Genomic DNA, 22,105 nt, shown 5'->3' on the forward strand with positions numbered 1-22,105 from the left:
ATGTAAATATCCTTTAATTGGAAAATAGCATAAAACCCAGCCAATCTCAAAATTTGGCCTCTATTTATTACCTCCAAATTAAGTTTCCTTTACTCATTATAACCAAGACGAACAAGGCAGTTGCTGACAAAAATAATGCTCAACAGCAAAACAAATAAAAATTTTCCTTTAACTCTGGTGACCAAGGCAAGCCTCTAAATACTCAGTGAAAAGAATCTTAATTTCTTTTTTCCCACTTATTCACCTGAGCACGTAAGCGTTAGAAGCTGGAACAGTAGAAAGACACACGTTTATATTCATACTGGTTAGCTCCTCTATTTAGTTCCAGGACTTCAGAAAATGGTAGTGAATTGTCTGGACATTTAAGGCTTTGCTCCCTTAATTCTAGCATTGGGACATGCAACACACTGAAGCTTTGGAGAAGCGTAGCGCTTTTAGTTGCTATGAAAATGCAAAGGAGATAGTTTTGTTAAAAGAAAAACATCAAGCATACTGCTCACTTTCAGCCTTTAAAATAAACAGCAGTATGAAGAACTACAGAAAAAGAGCAGATGGGCATCTAAACTCTGCATGTAAAAAAAATAGCCTGGTGATCTGCAGTACAGATGTGTAATCACCTAGCAGTATATCCAAAATCTTTTCCTATCCTCATTATTTGTGAGAATATTATCAGGGCTGTAAAGAGAGAATACAGTATATGTTACTTGGAAAAAAAAACATTTGCATCTATAAGATAAACAATATAAGAAAAAAAACATCTAGCTGGGTCAAAAAAGGTTTGGTCCTCTAAGGTAAGTGGTTCTGCACATACAGGGTGAAAATTCCTTCAGCTTATTGTTTTCTAAAACATGAGTAGACCTACTGTAACTATGATTTACAGAACTACTAATGGACATATTAACTTAATTTTAAAAGGTTTCAAATGACAATGTAAACACCTAATAAAATGAGCTTGGAATACTCAGTAAAATGAAGTGGAAGATCAATCTAATTACAGGAATTGTACTTGTTTGCTGAGAAGCTGTATATTTTGCAATACCCAATTGTTTACAAACAAGATACCTTGTTATTTCCTGTGAGCAGGCAACAGTACTGAAAAACAACTATATAGTACGGCAAGACGTCCTTTCATCATGCTTAAAATCTGAAACAAGAGTTCTGTTCAGAGAAAATCCCAGAGCAAATGCTCTTAAAAATTTCAGCTTTGAATTTGATTGTAGATACTGATCACAAGACACCAACTAATCTGAATACTGCAGTATGAGCTCGCAAATTCAAATGGTGGCTCATTTCCAATAGCACAGGGAACAACTTCTGCATTCTAGAAGCCACTCCTTTTACCTCCAGTGTACCCCTCTAGATGAGAAAACTAATGGTATTCAAGCTTACACACACTTTAACATCATCAAGCCTCCCAGATAAATACTTGAAAACAAAAACTGAACACATGCTTGAATAAGTATGCTAAACAATTTATACAGAAATTCAGTAGGACAGTAAAAACTACCAGAGACTTCTGAGTGATAGTATTGCTCCTAAGAGGGATACCATGGAGCACCGCAGTGCTTGTATTTTAAAAAGCAGGCAAGGACAAACTAAGCGAGCTTTGAAATCACTGTTAGCAGGGGTCTAAGTCAACTTTGCCAGCTGACTTACCTTAAACAAACAATGTAACTTAATATTATTAATAAAACTACCTTCAAGCCATACAAATGAAATACCTTAAAATAAACATTATAGCAGAAAAACTCCAGAGAAACAAACTGATATACTTTATGCTTACCTTTTACAAGCTGTGGCCATTCGGTGACATCAGGGTGATCACAATTTTGAGTCACTGATCAAAACCGAGTTGTGGCACCAGTCCTGTATCACGCTGGGCTAAGCATAAGCTTAACAATTCTAAATAAGTAAAAAATAATTTAGTTAAAAGTCCTTAAAAAATATTTTCAGCCAGTTCTCTAAATAAAAAAAATAAAAAGAAGAAAAATATTGATCCTAAGCATTGTTTTATCAGTGCGATTAAGACTTACTTACATTCATTTTTTGCATGGCATTCTAACTTCTAGAGTAACTCACTACAGTACAATCAACTGGTAAACTTGAAAGTTCAGCAACTTATTTTTAGTCTTTCTAAAAAATCAAAAGCCATACCCATCTCTTGGACCAGTGGAAAACACGCAATATCAAGACAACAAGCATTCAAAGATCTGGAAGTGTGTGCATAAACATGAAGTGTAATTTCTAACTAAAATAAAATTCTAGTAGATGTACTGCTGCTACAACTCAATTAACATTGTTTCCTAGCAAGGCTCTGTTCCCAGGGTAGCAACAAGTAACCTGAACTTTGTTGTGTGCCTCTCCCCAAAAAGAAGTAAGCTATAGCTATGTAAAAGTTTCAGAGGAGTGACCTTTGCTATCTCTGGCAAATCTATTAAGATTCTTTGCTCCATTTTATATCATATCTTCTCTCTCCTCTCCCTTAAATTTTCAAAAGTATATTTTACCTGTCAATTGTTTCCCGTGATCTGGCTCCACTGGTATAAATTGGAGGGTTGGTCCTTTACTTTGTCACGCAGGTGGCAGCCAATGATCACTCAGCAATACTCGTGCCCAGAGCGCCCTGGGACCACCCCAGCTGATTACTTCCATGGCTGAAAAGGAACCAGTTAGTCTCTTACCTACTGCTATTATCTACTCTAAACCAAAGTCAACGGATAAAATATTTCCAAACATAATCCTCAACACTCAATTCATCCCATTCTCTCTCCCCCCCCAAGCTCCTAAGTGTGCTAGAGAAAGCCAGAAAAGACAAAAGGCCTCTGAAGGAGAATCAGATGACAAAGAGCATTTGCTTTCTACTAATAAAAGTTTTGATAAAATATGCAATATTAATACTATATTTAGTAAATAAAGTCATCTTACTTTCTCTTAAGAGCAGTAGCTATGAAGACAGACCTCTGTATAATATCCTGAGAATTTTATTCCTGTGGTAACCCAGATGAAACCTCACATTTGCAGGTTGCCATGCAGCAAAAGCCTCACACAGAATGAAGGTGCACAAAGCTATTGAAGGCACAACTGCAGCTCCCTGCAACACCTGCAGACATAACAATCTGGTGCAAATACTAAGAGAGCACATCAGACAGCTTTAAATATTTAGTAAAAAATATTTATTTCTTTTACTGCACCTTCTTTTGTACTTCAGTCCAACCTATTACAACAGTATTGCAGTAATTTCTTAGCATGGCTCATGATTTTCTGAAGTCTGTCAGAAAAGCTGCCTAGTTTTGCCAATCTACTACAATTTGCCATTCTGGCACAAACTCTGCACAGAACAAAATTTGTCTTAGTTTCAGAATGATGCTTATTAGTTTTATCATTCATTGAGCTAGGTAAAGTTTCATCTGTTGATTTTAATGTCAGTAATATTTGAGTGTTCTCATCATAACACAAGTGCAGTTGACACAAGGAAAGCAAAAATGAAGTAGGCTACCAAAAATGTCCAAAGCAAAACTGAGGTTCTCCAGTACTTATGTTTCATAGGTGTAAATTGTCAAAGTTTAACTGAGTCTATGCCAGGAACACAAAACAACGATTAAAAGTCAGTTGGAAAGGTTTCTCATCTGTCAACATTACGGAACAGGGTAAAGATTTTCCATTTAATGTTTGCTGACCATCAGCTGTACAGAAAGGCAACACTCAAGATGATGATGCAAAACTAAGAAGCTGTAAAACACTGCTCTGCTTATAACATTCTGATTAAGACCCAAAAACATCCACTTTCAGGCAAGCCTTAGTTTTGAAGAAACATGCCTATTTCAACACTGCTTCTAGCACTTTGCCCAAATAACTTCTAGTACACTGGTCAGAGGACAGTGGTATCATCTCCAAAGCCTCACTGGTAGGGAAATCTGCATTCTGTCTGACTACTGGAAGTACCAGCTTATGTTTTGGAGTGTGCCTGACCAACAACTCCCTACTAGACTTGGTCTCCTATATCACCCAGACTACTGACAAAAGCTTATTACAGTAGTCTTCCATTCAAATGGAAGCATGCTGGAACACCAGGCTGCCATCAACCTTAGCAAAACAAAGTCTTCCTGAGGCTGTTTCACATGGGAGAAGCCATGAACACAACTGACAATAGTGAAGGAGCACATGAAGTGCTGGCACTGATTCCACCAGATTTTGGAATGTTAAAAAATACACATTAGGTTGGCAGCTCCACAGTCACAGTCAAGGAAAGTTTGCGCCAAGACCTGATACAGATCCAACTCTGTTAGTCTGATTTACCACACCACCAAACACAATATCTATATAGCAGTTCTGTGATGGGAGGCAGTGTCTGAACTGTCACAAATCTCACTGAGCTGAAGTTAACTCATCTAAGTTTTGTTGTGAAATTTGTATCTACAAACTGAATTTGTCATGGGTCAGAGCTCTGAGTCAGGTAGTTTCAGCATTTCTGATCTGTTGCACAACACCTTAAAACTAGACTAACTGTACTGTGGTGTAAAATTCTCATGCTTCTTTTCAGCAGTCTAGATGCAAAAAACCTTAATGAATCATTTTTCTCTTTCATCTCCTTCTCATCCTACCTTCCCCACCTATCCTTGCTACCACTCCTGTGGGACAGAATATGACTGGCAAGGATTCCCCAGCACAGATGAAAGAATTAATTTTTCTAAAACCTTACTCATTCATGCATCAGCAGAGTAGTGTGTGCTGGCAAAGACACCAGCATGTTGAAACACAGGGTGGGTGGCGAAGGAGACTGCCATCAAAGATTTATACTGAATATATTTCAAAGGACATGGTGACTGCTTGATACAAACAAGGCACAACCCCCCCCAACCTGGTTAAGAGAGTCAAAAGACACTACTTGATTAGGAAAGGAAAACCACACTGTTGAATACACTAAGATCTTGGAAAACGGTATTATGCTGCTTTTCTGTCACAGGAATTTCTCTACAAAAAAACTCCTCTGCAACTTAGCTTATAGAAGATGGGAACAGCAGCCATGGAGCAGATATTTATTCATATTACTCAAACAAATTTATCTGGTCCTCACTGTTATGATCAGCATGGCTTACAGTTTAGGCTTTTACAGACACACTGAGCAACTGAAGGTCTGAAAGGAATTTTGTGCCTATGGAGTATGTCCAAGAAACCCAAGATGGCTGCCAGGCTCTTTAGGACTGGGGCAGGTTCCAGTACAGATACACCTGTGTTCGCCTAGTGACTATTTACTATGGGTAGAATGAACGAGGGCTGCAAAACCCCCTACAGTTAACATGACAATAAATAAGGATCCATGTCTTCAAACCATGTATCTGAAGAACTTTGTTACTTGAACTAGCTAGGTCCCATCAAAAAGGAACAGGATAAATAACGTTTATGCAGTGATTTGGAACAACATCTATTTCTCCAAGATGGTAGAGGTGAATATTTTCTTAAAAAAGATGTTCCTATCAACTCATGGATTTAAACAATGAGTGAAAGAACAAGATGTCAGAAAGCAGGTTCAGATGCATCAAAAGGGGCTAAAAGCAACTTTGTTGCATAGTTTGATAAAAGACCGCAGCACATTTCCTTAAACCTTGAATGTCTACAAGCATGAGGCAAGAAGAGGTCCCCAACTTCAAGTACAGAACCTAAAGCCACACCCTGGAAATTGTAAATACTTATTTTTCAGCAACAAAAAAAAACCAGGCAAATAAATTCCAGGTACCAATCACTTATTTGTTACTTACATGAATTCCCTGAACCTACTACTATCCCTGGATTATTTGATGGTCATCTTCTGTGACAGCAATGCAATCTGGTAGCTGACACATAGTATCTGAGGTCTAAGATCCCCTAGAGGATGAACGCTTTCCTTATTTAAACTTTAACTTCTGATTGACTTATTAAAACAGTGGCACTTGTGGGAAGTGCCACTAGTAAGAATTTAGGCTTCCTTTACAAAGGAATTTTAAGTATCTATCCAAGTAATCTTTGATCCAAATCTAAGATTTTCTTTTTGATCTATGATGAAAAAACAGACGATTCATTGTACAAGGAAGTAACATGATCTACCTTACCTTTCGGTACCAGAATTTGAGTTGCTTAATTAAATACAACCATCTCTCTCAAGAATATATCACTACAGCTTTTGAAGGACTTCTGAGAGTACCTCTGAACATCTCAAGAATGAATTTTATATATTTCAAGAATGACTTTGTGTACCACAATGAAACAACCATCTACACAATAAGAAACGGACTCCTAACAGGAGAGTTGGCCTATTATAACTTGAGATTGAATCAGATGTCCTCAAGAATATTCACCAACCCCCTAAATTCAATCTTGTCATATGCAGAAGAAGGAAAAAAGTAACGTAATAGGCATGTTTGAGCCTATATTTCTTCACATAGTTGGAATTACAAATTACTTTTCTTGCCTGTATGCTATTTCTAATGCACAAAACATAAAAAGGTAAGTTTTCTTCATCCAATTAGTAGGTAAAATTATTACTGATTCTACAGTAAAATAAAACAGCCACTGATACAACCTGATCATATAAATCCTAATGCAGCCAAAAAAACCCCAACCAAACAGTAATAAGGTGTCTATACTATTTTTTTCCCCACTGTCTGGTAAAACAAGCAATTCAACTAGTAACAACAGTGCAAAATCGTATTAGTTAGAAAACCAAAATAACTGGGTTCTATCCTGGAAAATGCCAACCTCAAGTGACTAAAGCAGTCACAACTGATGTACAAATGCACACATGCTCCCATATATTACAAAAAGCATGACAGATATGACTCATGAAGGGTCCCTGGAAGAGTGTCTGCTCATCTGCATAAAGTACTTCACACATCTTCCAAACTTAAGCCCAGTTCTCCAATTATTCAATATTCTTCAAAAGCATTCCAGAAGTAGTAGAAAAGAGCCACAAAGACAGCATGAAGATAGAAGAAAATGCCTTGTGATTAGACAATGAAAAGAGTTCAAAGTTAATCAAGCCTATCAATACAGACACTGGAAGAAACTAAGTCTTCTTATAGCACAAAAAGAATACATAAAGATCTTCCAACTGAAAGAATGCATATAAAGTCCCCATGAATAGAAACTGAAGGCCGACAAATTCAAATTAGAGCAGGAACACAGCATGCAGGATAATGAGAACAATTAACACTTGAATAAATTATTTGAGATGGGAATCTGAATTTGCTACTACAAATAAAAGTGCTATTCTGGAATTTACATTTCAGTAAAAACACAAGTTACTGAGTTTCATAAAGGTAGACTTTTGTGCATCTCAATGCAAAGAGATCAAACACAGATTAACATAAAAGCTCCATCCTATAATATCTGTACACATACTTTGCCTTGATGTCAGTACTCTCCACTGTATTGGTTTTTGCTAGAATAGTTAATTTTCTTCACAGTAGCTAGTGTGGGGCTGTGGTTTGCATATGTGTTAACAGAGGGATGTTTTTGTGATTGCTGAGCAGTGCTTTCATAGATTCAAGGCCTTTTCTGCTCTTCACCTCAGTGAGGAGGCTGGGGGTGCACAGGGAGTGTGGAGGGTTCACAGCTGAGACAGCTGACCCCAGCTAACCATAGAGACATTCCATAGAGACCCAGCTGACCCCCATAGAGACATTCCATATTACATGGCATCATGCTCAGCATATAAAGCTGGGGGAAGAAGTAAAAAGGGGAAATGTTCAGAGTTAGGGCATTTGTCTTCCCAAGTCACCGCTACCTATGGATGGAGCCCTGCTTTTCTGGAGATGACAGAATATTTGCCTGTCCATGGGAAGTGGTGAATGAATTCCTTGTTTCGCTTTTCTTGTGTTTGTAGCTTTTGCTTTACCTATTAAATTATCTTTATCTCAACCCATGAATTTTCTCACTTTTACTCCTCCAATTCTCTCCCACATCCCACTGCGTGGGTAGGTGAGAGAGTGGCTGTTTGGTGTTTAATTGCCAGCTGGGGTTAAACTGTGATATCCATAAATCACAGAGTAACAGAAAAATATCTATTGTTTGCTCCCATTCCCTCCCCTCAGGCCAAAGCTAGAGGCCTGTGTGTTATTCCCATTTTCTACATCTGCCCCTGCAACTTTGGACTCTAGATTTTGCCTCTGACATATGGTTTTGGTTTAATATTTCAGTGAGATGATATATGTATTTTGCTCACCTTTGTAAAAGCAGGAAAGATCCAAAATTACCTTTAGCTTCTGCGTTTGACACTTAGACCACATCTGATATTTCTTCTTCCACTACATACAACCCCTCTGATTTTTTTTGCAGCAGAACCATTTCTTTCTTATTCGTTATACCTGTTACTTCAGGCTCCCTCCAATATGATACACGGTCATGAACAAAAAGCCCCTTCTACACCAGTAGGAGAAATCCATTTACCTATTTAAATGTCTTTTAGTAACTCTCCTTTTATTGGCTACTCAACACATTAAGTTATTGTGCAGTCAGGTAAGTTTTACAGCTTTGCTTCAGCTTTACTACCTAAACTTTTATTCCAGCTGTCCTTTTGCCTATGCTCTATTTTGATTTCTTTTGCCACCCATCTCTCATGCTGCCTTCCATTTAAAGCATCTTTCTGTTCATCAAAGTCTTCAGCATGTTTGTTTAAATATAACTGATATTAAAACCAAGCAACCATGCAATTCTGTAGCACAACATTCAGCTTTTCTGATGTTCCATTAGTATTTATTACTCACAATTTGTGGGGGATTAGAGGGGAATTCTTCATCAATTTATGAAGCACATACCATTTAAAGACTCTATGCATACATACAGTGGCAAGCAGTTAAACATCCAGAAGAAAAGCAGCCAGCAGGAATAATGGCAATAAAGAAATAATGGCTTAGGTTTGAAGAAGAGCCATCGTACACAGAACTGGTATTGACACTGGAGAGCAAGAAGCAGGTGGGTGGTCCCAGTGGTGCTGTGGGTGCAAAAATGAATATACACTACCTGCCAGATGCCTACTACAGTAAAGGACCAATCTATACAAATCTCTCAGGAACATCTGGATTGTGATAATGTAACATTGTAGCTTTTTGAGAGACTTACAATTTTTAATCAGTACACAGTACAGCTAAAGTTGCAGCTTAGAATTAACAGTTTTATTAGAGCTTGTCTATAGCTTCCTACAAAACAGAACTTAAAAAGACAATAAACAACTCTCCTGCAAATTTGAGATTTCTAAACTTTAAGTGTATTTTAAAGTTAATTATCTCGAAAAGAAAAATCCAGACATAAATCCATGGCACAGAAAACTCAAATTAGCTGTTACCTAGCTCTTCCTTGCAATTTAAGTGGTTAGAAAAGAAAGTACACACATGGCTTAGAAACTGTTACTGAAATAACTACATACTAATCTTGTATATGCATTAACAGACCTATTTAATATGGCAGAAAAATTAACTTAGTTGCTGTTTTTCTGAATGCAGTGATGTTAAAAGCATCAAAAAATTTCTATGTAAGCTGTAGAACTACAGAACTTAAAGAGACACTGTGAAGTGCTGTAGTAATACCAGGTATTACCAGAGAACTACACCAGAATTAAATTAGGAAATGGCAATTAAAACAACTACAACTTCAAGTTCCAACCCTGCCACAATACATGTACATATTTTTAAGCTGGCTGGACACTTAAAAGTCTAGACAAAAAGACACCATGTGCCATGGGCTTATGTTAACACTGCTAATAAAGATTATGTTTCTGTATTTCCCACCACTATTTGTAAACTTGGCTTACACTGATGATTGCATAAATTTTCTGCAAGTTCTAAACTTATTTTTCAAGTTATATTCTCACTATAAATATGTTCAGTAACAAATTAAAAAAACCCATACAGCTTTCAGAAACACACCAGTTCTTATCCAATCCACAGAGAAATAAATGGATGGTAGCAGCATGATGATGAGTTTATTAAATCAAAAGGGAATTCATCAATGTTATATCATCAGTATTTATCTTCTTCAAGAAAAATCAAATAAGTTAGTTTTCTAGAGAATTATGACTAACTAATAGATATCATAGTTAAAAAAGGGGAAAAATTAATGTGTGCCTCTTCCTGAATTAATTTTCAACCTTTTTTTAAATCTCAGCAAAGTACAATTATTTGCTCTTACAATTATTACCATACAAACAATGTAAGTGGAAACATAAACATACCATATCTTTCCAGAGCTGCAGAATCTTGTTCTTTCAAATTCTAAAATGGACTTCTACAGTTCTTGTACCTATAATGCAAAATGTTACAATTCAGTTCTTGCACTATGCTCCATACTAATCCGAAGCTCAGTAAAACTTCAAGACAACACACTCAAAAGTGCCTATTTGATCAGTCACCAGTCTGCAACTAAAGGAAACACAGAATCCAAGAATATGTCAAGTCAGTAGGGACCTACAAGGATCATCATACCCAACTCTGCACTCCTCACAGGACTACCTAAAACTAAAGCATATAGAACTAAATCACACTTATAAAAAAGCACATCAGAAAATAATTATGTCAGATAAACTACAAAAGCGTGAAGTTCATACACACAGTGTTCTCTATTCCTTCCCCTGTAGTGATGCAATAGAGTTTTACAATTCCACTCATCCAGTTCATTACAAATACCAATTTCCTTTCTCCTTCCCACCTCTTAATTTGTCCTTTTTATTTTTCTCTTTTGTTTAATATGTCCTTTTTCTTTTCTTTTTCTGGAATTTATAATAAGAAAAAAAAATAACACTCAAAAGAAATCACAGACAGAACCAAGTCTCTGTTCTGGGTATATAAAACTGCTGGAGTTCAGTATGCTTTTCTATAAACCCATTTTCAGAGAAGCCATAATTAACAAGGGACTAAAACATATTTGAATTATTTTCAACAAACGCCTAAAGCACAACCAGCTTTGAGGAAAAAGGTGACAGAAACAGACACATGCATATAACTAAAGAAAGACATGGGCTGTGGATTCCCCACCACTGCAGGTGTTCAAAACCAAGCTGGATGGGGCTTTCAGTAACCTGGTCCAGTGAAAGGTGTCCTTGCCCATGGAGGGGGTCTGTAACTAGATTTTTCTTTAAGGTTCCCCTACCAACCCAAACCATTCCCTGAATCTATGAAATCTAATAATTACATTCAAAAAAAGTTAGTAATTTGGCACAGAATATCACATTTTTGGTACTGTGAAGATTTAATACATAATTTCTTGGCTTAAAACTCTATTAAGAAGAAACAAATCCAACACAGCTGATTTAGGCTGATCTCCAATACAGATCAGGGTTCCCACATAGGAAACCCCAATCTGGTTACCGTAACAGTACATTCAGCTTTACCGTAAAAGATATCAAACCAGCAAGAAATCATTTAGTATCAGCGGCCAAATTATCAGGGAACTGAAATCTTCATCCAGATGATCCTGGACCAGTTTTACCACTAAAGCTCTAAGCACTAACAATGTGAGCACACTTTTTTGTACTTAAAAAACACTTAGTTATACAGGGGGGACTGTACAAGTTTTGTGAAAAAAGACTGCTATTTCAACAAACAATTCTACTAATTATGTAGCTTTCTGTACAGTTAGGATTACTGTGTTAATGATATGCAACTGCATCAATAAAACTTTGCTACCATTCTGGAAAAACAAAGAAGAAAAAAATTTATCTGAACAACATGAGACGGTAACTGATGATTTTCCTGTTCGCAAGTAGCACTTCCGCTCCATATCCACAGCAGAAGTCCAAAATACCTTATATTCTACTAAAGAATAATTCATTCACAGTGGTGCCATTAGACAAACTCAGTTAAAAGTACTCTGACAAATGCAACCAATACTTTCACATCTTGTATTGCAGGACTTCCAGATTCAATGTATACATTTGCTCCTGTACAGACATAGAGCAGCGTCATCTGTATAAAATTCTCTCATTCTCCTCTAAGATACAAAAGCACAAATTTCCAGTGTACACAGAGTAGGAGGACAGCACCAAGCACAGCATGAAGAGTATTGCAAATATATCTACCAGAGATCTAATGATTATTGCCCCACAATAGAGACAAAATACAAAAAAAGTTCCCAACAGAACTGAAGCCATGGAGTAGTGCAAGACCATACAAATAAGAGAGGAAACAAGACCACAAGGGACGGGATGTAGACAGGTTATTTGCATAATAACACACAGCAAAAGAAGAGCAAATCCAGCAACACAAAACTGAAGTTCCTGGACTTCCAGTTCTTCTCCTTCAGTCTCTCCCCACCAGTTACCACTAAGGCAGAACAGAGTTCACCAGTCTACTGAGTCTAAAGTCTACATTCACTCAAAGGCTACATGACAACGCAAAAGGAAGTAAGACTCTGCAATGTTCATCTAAAAGGAATGAAAATTATTTCATGAAGTCAGATGTACTTCAACATTCACCTTCAGTATCTTAATTAGCAGTAAGCCACATCTGGCTAAAAAATGCAAATAACAATGTGACTAAAAGCCTGGCCAACCTTATTGCTTCCACTCCACATCAAAAAAAATCTTGATCAATCATGTGACCAGAGCCAAAAAAGCTGCTTGTTTACAACTATGTCATACATTTTCAATAAGAAAAGAAGACTTCAAGGCACATTGAATTATATTAACACAGAGTAAAGCACTGAATTAACCACACTGTAGCATATGGAATTACAAAATATTTAAGAAATTAATTTTAAATTACAAAAAATATTTTGCAACACTCGTGTGACTTTATAAGAGATATCACAAAATCATCTCTATCAGGTGCTTATATTATGTTTTCCATTTGTGGTTTTGAGTTGTTTTGTTTGTCTGGTTTTATCCAGTAACTGTAATATAACAGGAATAGAAGAAAAAACTCTGAGAGCACTACCTTAAAGAAATAATACCTAGTATTATAAATTTTTGGCACAATTTCAAATATTGAAGTTCAATTAAGAATAATTTTCTCCCACAACTAACATTCTTAACAGTAAACAAAAAATCACACTAGCCAAGTAAAAAACAAGTATTCACAAACATCCTTCTTTCAATCAGATATTCGGGTTATAGGAATTATGCAAATGGAGTATTTTTCACAACCTTACTATGGAAAGGACTCAATCTTTGCAAGCAAGAAATACCAGGGTTTCACAGAAGTGACCCACTCTCTTGGGAGTCCCCTTGTCCTTGAAATCTGATGGGATTTGCAGGTTGTGTGGACTCTTAAGTATGCATTTCTACTGGCTACAATATGCAAGTTTTGCTACACCAGCTGAAACACAAAGTGTTGCTACTCAGCCAGTGTACACTAGTATACCTTGGACTTTCTAAAAATAAACCTGGGTGTACACTCATAGTAAAACACAATATTCACCAGCAAGACTTTGGACATGAGATTTTACTATGAAAAAACAAGCAATCTTTATCTGAATATAGCTATACAACTAAGAAAAATGAAAAATTGTACTGGGAACAGTACAGGTAGTGACAGACCTCCTCAGTATTATCCAGCTTTCCAGAAGTTCTTGATTTCTTTTTAAAAAATGGCAAATACCACATCATAAAATAAAAATATTTAAAGCATTAGTTAGCTCAAACATACAACCAACCATAATGCAAAAGTGAAACTCGTCTACGACTATGATACCCTTTCCCGAAGTACTTTGACCTACGTCCCATTTGAGAAGTGCAGTTCCTTTAAGAGCCACTCCACCACCTGCTAACAGCCCAAGCCTGCTGAACTGCAGCTGCTCCAACCTGGGTCTCAGGGAGCATACCAGAGCAGGAGTACACAAGGAGTGCCAGAGCCTGGCTGCCTGGACAAGCCTGGCATCTCTCAGTGCCTTGCAGCTTGGCAACACAAGATGGATCCCTCTTGTGCCTCCCCTACACACAGCTCCCAAGGGTAAGGGAGAGGGTGTCTATCATCCTGATCTCATTTCATCTATTTCTTTGGTGCAATGATTATCAAGGAAGTATTAAAAAGTCCTAAAAGCAGTCTGCCAAAGGAAGCAAAGAGCATGATCTCTATGGAGAGATGAACTAGCTTCACACCTAGGACTCTAGCTTGGTCAGAAGTCCTGTCACAGTTCTCACACAACACTAGAATGAAATGCCAACTACGTGGACTAATCATTGCCAGACCATTATGCAACAACTATCAAACCCAAAAAGACATTCTGTAATTTTCTGCTTGTGATCCTGCCGATCCACAGGCCACCAAGATCAAATTTCCTTTGGGTTTCAAACAGCTCTTTAGTTTTTGATACTTAAATTTTGTCTTTAGTTGTTTAGGTCACAGCTTTGACATTCTGTCACATGAGGAATGGACATGAAGGCACATAGAGGAGAGGAAGATTTGAGACAGCCAGCACGGCTTCACCAAGGGCAAGTCCTGCTGGACCAACCTAGTGGCCTCCTATGACAGTGTGACTGCATCAGTGGACAAGGGAACAGCTATGATGTCATCTACTTGAACTTCTGTAAGGCCTTTGGTCCCCCACAACACCCTTCACCCTAAACTGGAGATATAACAGATGGACTCTTTGGTGGATGAGGAATTGGGTGGATGGTTGCGTAGAGAGGGTGGTGGTCAATGGTGTGATGTTCAGATGGACATCAATGACAAGAGGTGTCCCTCAGGGGTCCATAATGACACTGCATTGTTTAGAAGCTTCATTAATGACAGACAGTGGGACTAAACATACCCTCAGGAAACCTGCAAACAATACCAAGCTGTGTGGGTGGCTGATATGCCTGAGGAATGGAATGCCATCCAGAGGGACCCGGACAAGACTGAGAAGTGGGCACATGGGAACCTCATCCAATGAGGCCAAGTGCAAGATCCTGAACCTGGGTTGGGACAACCCCTGGTATCAATACAGGCTGGGGGATGAGGGAATTTGCAGCAGAATTAATTACAGAAGAATTTGGAGATCCTGGTTGTTGGAAGGCCAGCCTTGTCCCAGCAACGTGTGCTTACAGTCCAGAACATATCCTTGGCTGCACCAAGAGCAGCATGGCCAGCAGGCCAAGGGAGACCAACCAGTCTGCTCTTCTACTCCTCTGAGACCCCACCTGGAGTGCTGCATCCAGCTCTGGAGTCCTCAGCACACAACAGACATGGACTTGTTGGAGCAAGTCCAGAGAAGGGCCACAAAAATGATCAGTGGGCTGGAGCAGCCCTCCTATGAAGAAAGGCTGAAAGAGTTGGCATTCTTCAGCCTGGAGAAGAGAAGGATCTGGAAAGACCTGTTTGCTTTTGTTTAATACTGAAAAGGAGCTAACAAGACAGAGAAGGACAAACTTTTTATAAGGAGGTAATGGCTTTTAACTAAAAGACAGCAGATTAAGTCTAGATGTAAAAAAGTAATTTTTTACAATGAGGGTGGTAAAACACTGGAACAGATTGCCCAGGGGTAGGAGATGCCCCATCCCTGGAAATACACACAGTCAAGCTGGATGGGGCTCTGAGCAATCTGATCTATTTGAAAATGTCCCTGCTTATTGCAGGGGAATTTGGACTAGATGAAATTTAATGGTCCCTTCCAACTTAGAACTATTCAAAGTCTTTGGAAAAAAAAAATTAAAAGAAAGTAGTAATGCACTCCCTATCAAGCAGTGAAGTGGTACATCAGTTCAAGTTGTCCTATATCCACCACCACTGTAATCCACCTCTGAGTGACAGTCCACTTTTTGTCATACCACACGAGATAAACACGATTCTCAGAAGTAAATTATGTTAGTACACAGAGCATGTTTTTAAAGTTATTTGAATGGATGCAAACAGCAACACTTTTCAATGAAAAGTACTGGGACAGCTACATACTGTGAATGTCCTTTTCAAGTCACCAGATCAAAAAAAAAAATTTCAAAGCTCTGCTTTGCTAACTAGAAGTTTCTCTAAAAAAACATATATACTTCTGTTCTAAGGAAATGCAAGTAGCTTCAAAAGAAGCAGATCACCCCTCTTACCTAAGCCAGTGAAGTGAGAGTCCAGAAGGAAGCCACCCATTTAGTTCCACTCAGCTGAACAACTGCAGTTTCTCCTAATTCTTCACCACTCTGCAAAACACGGGTAAAGAACCATGCAGGACTGTAACGGAAAGAGTATTGGTAAAGACTGACTTCCACCCCCTTCCTCCATTCAGCAGTTTGCATAATACAGGGAAGCAGGCTCAACCTATTAAAGTAAGTAAGAAGTAGTTAATGCTTCCTTTAAGAGACTCATTCATAAGAGTATTTCTTACACAGAACTATGATAATATTTAAATTATAATGTAGTTTTGCACCCAGCAAGTTATTTTGTCAATAAGCTCTATCCCTCCTAACCACAGGAAGGTATAGCTGTTCAAAAATAGCAATTTGAAGTGCTATTTAGTCAGATGTTACACTGCCAAACCTGAATCCTGGATCTCAACATTATTTGATTTTCATACTCTTCCTATGAAGTTATTTTCCTGAAGAAATGTGTCACCAGCTGGTATAGTTACTGAAGTGGTGTTTCATTGCAAAATGTTACCTTTAGACCATATTTGCTGACTTTCTGCTAACCAACTGGACACGTTACACACATTACTATTCCTATGAACCAGCTTTTTTTTCAAACTTTTATTCATGGGCAACACAGCCTTATGAGGCCATCAGGCACTGCCTGTTAATACAAGAAGTCAAAGCAGTAAATGTTAAGGTCAAAGTATTTCAAGTGATAAAATTCACTTCGATCTCACTGCTGTGTCTCTGGGAACCACCTATTTAGCACGCATTATAGAACTTCTGTGAGGAGGTATTTTTTTTTTAGAAAGTAAGCAACATACTCTAGATTTTTTTTATTACAGACTCTGATAGCAAATGTATTACTCTCCTCCTTCCAGGTACAAATCAGAATTTGATTAGTGACAGAAAACCTTCTAACACTGCTTCTCTAAAAACTCACAGCTACATTAAATACACTGGATATTTCAGAAAAATTGTAAAACACACCTCCTTTGTTTAAAAATCAATATCAATTCATTAATTAGAGTAAATACTTGGCCCACACTACTAGAAAGGAAGGCTGATGCTGGAAATGAGATTTATGCCTACATAGTTTATGAATTCTGTTCCCTTTTCCCTCAACTGCATGCTCTATTTTTAAGAATTAGTAGCTTTTATCTTCAGGTGTATGAGGACACTGGTGTGGGGAGGGAGAAACACATTTCCTGCATTTATAAGAAGATGAATTCTCTCTGGATGTTCACTAAGTAAACTAAAACCAAAACTAACAGAAAGAGAGAAAAAAAAATGTTTCCTGCGCAGCAAAAATTAGGATGATGCATATTTACAAAAACATAAAAGCTGAATTAATTCCATGATAAGTGTCATATCATATACTATGCTCTATGTTTATAGAAAATGTTATATGCTTAAACATGTTATAAATTAACATGTTTACAACTCAAAACTCAACTAAAAGGTATTTTCACCCATTATTTATCTGGTTAAGCAGTACCTGTGAATTCCAAGAACTAGTGAAGAATATGTCAACAAAGGACATAATCATAATGAAACAAGCATGATCTTGTACTGTATGTGCTGGGTCATGGTGGTACACATGACATTTTATACTTTCAAAAGAGAAGTTAAATTATATGAAAAAGATCCTGGTTTATTTTCTCAAGCTGATTAAAACAATCAGGAACAATTTCCAGGTGCTCTAACAGGGACTCCAAAGACTGAGAACATCCCTGGACATATTCAACATATACACATAATTTTCAAATCCATTCACAAAAGAATCATCATTCCCATTTTTTAAACAGCATCAGCAATTTAAAAAAAAGGGAAAAGACCCGAAGTCTTGCTTGTTATGAAAAAAAAAAAAAAAAAAAAAAAAAAGGCTCAAACTCACACAACTTTAGAGTTCTGAAGAGGAAGTGGACTGAGAAATCTAGGCTTTAAAACACACTGCTGTTCAAGTCTGATTTTTTTTACTAAGTCACCATACCCTGAAATAAACCCTAACGAACCATTCATAAACATTCAGTTTGGTATCTAGCTTGGTGCTTTTATTTCTATATTCTTGGGAGATGTTCAGGACACTTCAATGAGAAGAAATGGCAAACATCTCTAATAAACAAAATTAACTTCTTAATTCCAGCAGGAAAATGCTACATTAAATAGCAAACACTTAGAGTGGAATAGAAGGTATTTGTAAAAGAGATAAAGCATATGTAATATCGTACAGAAATAATTTCAATTAAAGTAACAGCTCTGTAAGTAGTGGACTAGGTTTTCTTTCACTATTTTTCTGTACTGAGTTGACAGAATGATACTGCACTACAAACTGCATCTGTTTTAAAAGACAAACATGTTATAGTTTTCTCTGCATATCCATATCAATTCAACAGCACACATTTCATACTTTCAACTCAACACACTCAATTCAACTGAGTTTTGCCATATTTTCAAATTTCTAAAAGGTACCTTCAACTGTTTCCACAATGAAAGGGCACAGCTTATTCAGAGCCAACATCTAAACCAAGCAGTTTGCGAGAAGTGTAAGCCCATTTTCCAACAATTTTCATTCTTATCAAATAGTACACCTCTCACTTGTCTCCATCATTTCCCTCTCCCCCCATCGTAAGTGTCTAACAACACACTACAACTCAGAGCGTGGCTTTTTCCTTTAGCAGGGAATCTCTCTAACTGGATGCTATTTGCATGAATTAGGAACTTAATCTTATCTTTTAGACCTCTCCCTTTCAAACCAGTCAGTTAGTCCAAAAAAAAAAAAAAAAAAAAGAGAAGATAAATTGACAATACAATCACGCAGGCCTTACTTTGTTAAGAAATCAAAGCTAAATACGGGTACGATTTTCCACTGAGAAACTTTCTGCTAGACATGCAAGAAGCATGGTAAAAACACTCTGAGAAGCTGATTTCCCACAGAGCTGCAGGTTCGCTGACTCTTATGAAGCAGGTAAGTTTCCATACAGAGGGACCATCCCTTCAGTGATGTGTAAGACACACGCTTAGTTCCAGAATTAGACCAACACATTACACAGAAGGAAACATAAGCAAGTATTTCCATTAACTGGAGAAAAAAGAAAAGCAGTAACTACAAGTCTATAAATTACAGGGTTTTGTCACTTAAAGGAGAATTCTGAAACACGTTTTGTTTCTTAAGCAGTAGTAATTTCTGAATGACCATCATCTTAGACATCTGATTTACAAATCAACCATGAGCTGTAACATCCCTTTGAAACACTTTAACAGAAATACTGTAGGTACGCTTAAAAACTGAAGCCCAGAAAGTCCTGCAGTCAGGAGCGACAGATCACACGCATCAGCAAGGCAGCCTGCTCACAGGTTAAGATCCAACTCAGACTGGACAGAAGGCAACAAAAGCAAGTGATCGGACCCCACTTGATCGAACAGGCCTTGGCGACTAGTTCAGAGACCCTCGCAGTAGTTCCCACTCCGGCAGCCGGACGCGCCGACGGCACCGAGCCGTCCCATGCCCGCAGCAGCCCCGAAGAGTAGTCACCGAACCGGGAAACTGAGGCAGGGGCAGGCCGGGTTCACCCAAGGTCGCTCAGCGAGCCCGGCGTCCCCGGGGGAACGGGAGAAGCTCGGAGCCGCCCGCCCGCGCGGCCCTCCCGCACCCATGTGTCTCACGGCGCGGACCGAGAGGACCCCGGGGCTGCCGCCTTCCCCTCCCCGGCGCGGGGGAGCTGGCAGGGCCGCCTCCCTCCCCTCCAGGGCCAGCGTGAGCCGGGCGCCATCCCCGCTCCCGGCCCTGCGCAGCGCCCACACCGACCTGGGCACCGCGGCTGCTGCTCCGGGCGCTCCCGCCGCCGCTGCCGCCCGGGCTCATGCGGGGGCCGCGCCGCACTCGGGGCCGGGCCGCGGGCGAGGAGGAGGCGCCGCCGCTGCTGCTGCCGGTGCCGCCGGAGCCGCGGCCTGGCGGGGCGGGGAAGGAGAGGCGGGCGGACGGGCCGGGCCGGGCGGGCGCGTCTCCTCCTCCTGCTCCTGTGTCGGCCGGGCCGCGCTCAGCGCGAGTCCCGCACCTCCATCTTGGGACAACGCGGATGTCGGCGCGGCGCAGGCTCGGGGCGCGCGGGGGGGCGCGCGGGAAGGAAGGAGGGAGAGAGGGAGGGAGGACCGGCCGTGTCCCGGCGTGCAGCGCGGGCGGGGGCGAGGCGAGGCGGCGGCGCGCTACCCACCGCGGGCGACCATAGAGAGCTGCCGGGCCGCGCCTTCCGGCCGTGTGCACTCGCGGCGGCGCCCGGCGGAAGAGTGGAGCAGAGGCCGCGCCTGCGCATTCGCGCGAGCGAGGTGGGGGCCGCCATTTTGGAAGAGGGCAGCGCGGGGCGGAGGCGCCGGCCGGGCGCGCGGGCGAGGTGGGGCGGGGCTCGGGGCTGCGCGTGCGCCCGCGCAGGGTGCGAGGGGCGAGCCCAGGGAGGGGCGGCCTGAGGGAAGCGGGCAGTGGCTGTGGGTGCACCGGTACACACCCGTACACACCCGTACACACCCGTACACACCCGTACATACACGTATGTACATACGTGCGCACTCACATATACGTATACACAAACATATACAAATATAACACATACACATGGGCGCACACGCACACACGTGCTGGCCCACACACAGACGCGCACAGTGCCCAGCCGCACACACAGCTCTGGAGGCCGGGGGCAGCTCAGGGACTGGTGGCACGGCAAGGGGCCATCGCTGCTGTGGACAAGGAGAGTGACCGCTGCCAGCTCTGAGTCCCTCGGCAGGTCCCCACCAGAGTCCAGTCTGTCCAGCAGGCCCCATGGCAGCCCGCCCAGCGTTTATATCGGGTTTAATCTGGGCAGGGAGCCATGGCCGGCTGGCAGAAGGGAGCAGTGGCGGGGAGCGGCCGGTGACCTCTGGAGAGGAGCCCATGCTGGAGCCATGTGTCAGCCAGGGCAGGGCCAGGCCTGGGCAGCCCTGCCGCGTCTGGCCCCGCCCGGGCAAGGGAGGAGAGGACGGGGAGAGCGAGAGCTGGGTGACCCATAGGTGGCAAAGCATAGGGATAGCTTTACTGTCCCCGCCTGCAGCGCTGGGCAGAGAGCCGCCACGGTGTAAATTTACATCATTAAATGGCTGGTGTTATTCAAACTAGCACCCTGGGGGGCACAAAGGGCAGAGCTGGCTGGTGGGACTGGAAGGGTTGGGGACTGGGACCCAGGGAAGCAGCCCGAAGGGTGGGCAACAAACCCTCTGGTCGTGTGCAGCCCTGCATGACGCCTGGCTCTCTCCTCTGCCCCACGCATAATTTTTTCTTTGCCTCTTGTGTCATTCCTTTCCTTCCCCTACCTACATCCCGGCCTATGTGTTATCCCTTAATAAAGGCAATTGAACAGAGGTGTTTCTATCCTGGTAGACAGTATGCTTTTTTGTTTTGTTTTGTTTCAAAAAGTATAGACTAGAAATATGAGTAGTTCTCAAATGTTAGAATAAGCTGTTAAAACCATAAACGCAAATTCTCAAAAGTATGATATGAAAGCCAGGTTCTGGGCTAGGAAATAGATGTTTAAGTGGACACGTCTTCTTGGGCACAATTTTGCAAGACTTACTGTGTTTGTTGCAGGGGAATAGCTGGTAAGACCAGTGGACTGAAATGGCATTATTACAAACCAGTGCAGAGGACATGGTGGGCTGATGTATCATTGAAATATTAAGACTGAATGAAGTATTCTTGTACTTCAATGTGGTCTGAAAGCAGGGTACATTGCTGTGTTCAGATGGACACTGGTAATCATCTAAAAATAGTCACTGGCATGAACACAGCCTTCTGCATCTGGAGGCTCTCTCCCACATAGTAGCACAACCTGCCAACTTTCATGTATTAAAATTTCAGATTCAGGCCAAAGTTTATTGTGCCATGATCTTTCCTGTTACCTAGAAGTAGTAATATTGAAAAAACTGCATCTGGAAAATGCAATGGCTTGCTACTTTTCCCTTGATCTGTTTCAGAGCACACATGTCCAGTCCTTATCTCCTGCTTGACTGTAAGGATGCTGTGGGGAGCATGTCACAAGCTGAGTCTAAATAAACATCTTCTGCTCTCTTCTTACCTAT

The 22,105-nt window shown here is 40.5% G+C and overlaps 1 protein-coding gene across 2 annotated transcripts in view; it reads right to left on the bottom strand.

The window, feature by feature from the left end:
• Positions 1-16,165, bottom strand: part of UBE3A (ubiquitin protein ligase E3A) — a 47,335-nt gene extending 31,170 nt beyond the window's left edge. The window contains exons 1-4 of one of the 2 annotated variants that reach the window (XM_083854933.1): positions 15,983-16,165; positions 10,202-10,269; positions 2,508-2,654; positions 1,784-1,902 (exon numbers count right to left, since the gene is read on the bottom strand). In XM_083854933.1, the coding sequence (XP_083711059.1) occupies positions 1,784-1,803 (20 nt within the window). In that variant the 5' untranslated portion in view covers positions 1,804-1,902; positions 2,508-2,654; positions 10,202-10,269; positions 15,983-16,165. The remainder of the gene's footprint in view (positions 1-1,783; positions 1,903-2,507; positions 2,655-10,201; positions 10,270-15,982) is intronic. The other variant, XM_083854934.1, reaches the window with a different exon arrangement.
• Between the last annotated feature and the right edge of the window lie 5,940 nt (positions 16,166-22,105).

Source organism: Zosterops lateralis (assembly GCF_965231275.1).
Source record: "Zosterops lateralis genome assembly, chromosome: 2".
NCBI classification, from domain to species: domain Eukaryota; kingdom Metazoa; phylum Chordata; class Aves; order Passeriformes; family Zosteropidae; genus Zosterops; species Zosterops lateralis.